The sequence below is a fragment of the Hippoglossus hippoglossus genome, chromosome 20 (assembly GCF_009819705.1).
Source record: "Hippoglossus hippoglossus isolate fHipHip1 chromosome 20, fHipHip1.pri, whole genome shotgun sequence".
NCBI lineage: Eukaryota > Metazoa > Chordata > Actinopteri > Pleuronectiformes > Pleuronectidae > Hippoglossus > Hippoglossus hippoglossus.
Window position 1 is genome coordinate 18,920,145 of NC_047170.1, and position 3,295 is coordinate 18,923,439.

Genomic DNA, 3,295 nt, shown 5'->3' on the forward strand with positions numbered 1-3,295 from the left:
AAGGAATGCTTTGAGAACGCAGTGCTGGGGGGCGGAGCTAAGACACGCCTACGTGCAGCTCAAACACACACGCGCTCTGAACAGTCGACTTTGTGCTGGTTCAGTTGTTCAGAGGTTTAGTTTCAGCCGAGAGTTCTTTGCTTTTTCAAATATTTAGAAATGTCATAACGTAGAAGTGTCGACTCTACGCTAGCATTGGTCCCGTGGGGTCCACGACAGTTTAGACCACTAGGGGGCGTAATGAGCCTGTTCAACACGTAAATGCTGATTTTTTTACACATTTGGGAAGAAAATTTGATTTTAAAACAAGTATTAATGTGACTCATCAAAAAACTTCAGCCTTGATATTACTTTGCTTTTCTGCAGCGGCATGCACACACACACATGCACGCACACACACACCCACACACCAGCAGCAGGGCTCTGCTCTCCAGTCAGATCAATAGAGGAAGCACAAGTCATTAACCTTTATAAGTACTACACACACACACTCAGGTTTTACAGCTGTAACACACAGACAGACACACACAAAGTGCAAACACAACAGGCAACAGTCCTTTCATTTTAATTATCTCCTGAAAAATGAAGTGATCCAGTTTTGAATCAGGATTTTGGGTCAAACTCAGCTGATGTTCCACATGATTCCTCCTGAACATGTTAATCTGAACCACTTCCCTCTTATTTATTTCCTCATTTCTGGAGCAGCGACGTCGCCTGGGTTTTTAAAACCTTGAGTGAATCACTGGTCTGGTGTCGGATCCAAACCCTCAGTGGAGCAGTCCTGGTTTTCTCCAACAGACGAGAGCACAGAGCAGCTGAGGGTCCGAGCTGCAGAGTCTAAATTTAGAGCTGAGGCCGAATCGGGCCCGGACATTAATAATGAACCAGCAGCAAGAGAGTCAAGCTACAATTAATATGGAGTTTTTTCACACATCGGCTGAACCACGAAGAAATTAAACTTTATCTTTGTTGTTTTTGTTTCAGTGTTTAACAACTGGAGCAAAGTTTTACTGACGACGACAATCATCAGTGTCGACCTTATTCTGAAAGAGAGACGTTATGATTATGATGTTTACATGAGCTGCTGATGGAATATTCCTGTTTACATGTTACAGAGCAAAGTCTCATTATCACAAACACATTATATCATAATATCACAGTTTATGGGGATAAATGTAGAAATAAGCAGAATATCAAGTCATCCAAATAAACATCAAGTAGAATATTGTTTCTATAAACTTTACATTTTAAATATAATAAGTTAGAGTTGATGAGATAAGCAAGTTGTTTGAAAGTCATTAAACTCAAATGAACACGTTTTAAAGCTGTGACACAACATTTAACTTCCTCGACAAGACAAACTCTATTAAATTAAAAAGTGTTCAAACTAAATCATTATGCACATAATAGGATAAATAATGAACTTCAGAAGAGTCACAGAAAAATACAATTTTATTCAAAACTAAAATAAATGTCCTTACACATTAAAAATCACCTGGAAGAAAACCAACAAAAACCAAAGAGATAAAACAAACAGCAGCTGCAGCTTTGACTCTTTGACTCTTTGACTCTGTGTTAAACGACATTTCTCAGCTCAGGTTATTAGATATAACAATTAAATATGAGTAAATAGACCCTGTAGTGATGGCGGGTGAAGCACTGACCGTGAGGACGAGGCTGAGGCCGAGCAGCAGCAGCACGAGCCGGTGCGTAAAGGACATGTTGGCGTTTCATCCACCGGAGCCGCAGCTCATCTCATCCTCCTCCGCAGCAAACACGTGTCTGCACTGAGACCTGAGAGCGTGTGTGCGTAATTGTGTGTGTCTGTGTGTGTGTGTCCGGAGGTTGACTCTTTAGTGCGCAAAGGGCAGATCAGAGGAAAAAGTCCGGTTTTGGCGCAGGCTTTACGCACGGTCTTTACGCACGGTCTTTACGCACGGTGGACTTCGGTTTTTCCAGAAGAGTAAATCCGTTTCCAGTGGATCCAGGTGTGACTCCAGATCCGCGAGGCGATGCTCCTCACGGTCACAGCCAAGCGCGTCCCCGTCACACGTTTCCCTCAGCAGGGGACACCCTCAGGACTGATGCGCGCTCCCGCCCCTCGGACCATGGAGCAGATTCCTGGGATCCAGTGTTTGAAGCCGACAACAGCGACCTCTAGTGGGCGTGAGCTCACAACTCGTCAGGATCAAACTCAACCATTAATTTCATAATAATCATGTTTAATGTTCTGATTCATTCATAATAAACACAACAGAGTTCTTTATTCAAAACTAAATTCACTCTCCAGATGTTTGTGATTCACATTTTTCTCATTTTATTGTTTTAATTGTATAAAGAACTTGGTTATTTTCAAGTAAAATCTGATTGATTGTTGTTTTTAACTGTGTCACAGTTTACTGACAGAAACAAACACAAACATCCACAGAGTCTAATGAAAGGTCTGTTGTTTGATGAAAGGACAAGAGAAGAAAGTAAAGTTCCATCCTTCAGCTGAAACCGTCCGTCCTCACAGATCATTCATCATGTCCATAAAAGAACTGATCCCAGTGAGAGAGAAATGCTTTTACTGCCGAGTGACCGACGAGTGAAGAAGCAGAAACACAGAGATAAAGAGGAAAAGAAGATTTGTGTTTACGCTGAACAGTTTTACTGTGTTTGTTTTACTCCGACTTTCCATCTGTGGCTTTTTACAAAGCTGTAAAAGATGTTTGCATTTATAAACTTTGCTTCTACTCGTGCACGTCCAGCTAATAATATCAGAGGGGGGGGGAGGGGGGAGAAGCCAGTAAAACCCTGTGACTGTGGGAAAATTGAGAGAAAGAGACATGAACAGGAAGTTTCACTTGTACTTATTTCCCCTTAAACAATATGAGAAGTTAAAGTTGTGTTTTAAGAGGATATGAAAATTCACTGAAGGAAACAAGCAGATGAAATAGAAAATGTTTGTTTAGTTTGAGGTTTTCAATATTTGAAATATTTCACAATGTGATTCTGAAGAGTTTCCTCAAATAAAATGTGAATAAATTGAAATTCAGACACTTGAGAGGACGTTTGTCTCCGTTTGATTGATGTCATCTTTATATTTCAGGTTCCAGCTGCAGCGACTGAAACGAGGAACGTGAAGACGGAACGAAGTCGGCAGCTGCAGCAGCTGAAGTGTGTTTGACGCGTGACTGGGTTTTATTGGTGGATCCTGTAAAACTCGACCTCTGTGACCTTTAGTTTAAACTCTGCTGAGCATCTTCGTTAATGTTTAGAAAGACAATAAAGATTCTCCCTCGTTTAAATTATC

At 41.2% G+C, this 3,295-nt stretch overlaps 1 protein-coding gene across 1 annotated transcript in view; it reads right to left on the reverse strand.

Moving 5' to 3' along the window:
* Nucleotides 1-2,120, reverse strand: part of LOC117754086 (vasoactive intestinal polypeptide receptor 2-like) — a 17,487-nt gene extending 15,367 nt beyond the window's left edge. Inside the window, exon 1 of the mRNA XM_034572756.1 lies at nt 1,665-2,120. Coding sequence (XP_034428647.1) covers nt 1,665-1,721 — 57 coding nt within the window. The 5' untranslated portion in view covers nt 1,722-2,120. The remainder of the gene's footprint in view (nt 1-1,664) is intronic.
* Between the last annotated feature and the right edge of the window lie 1,175 nt (nt 2,121-3,295).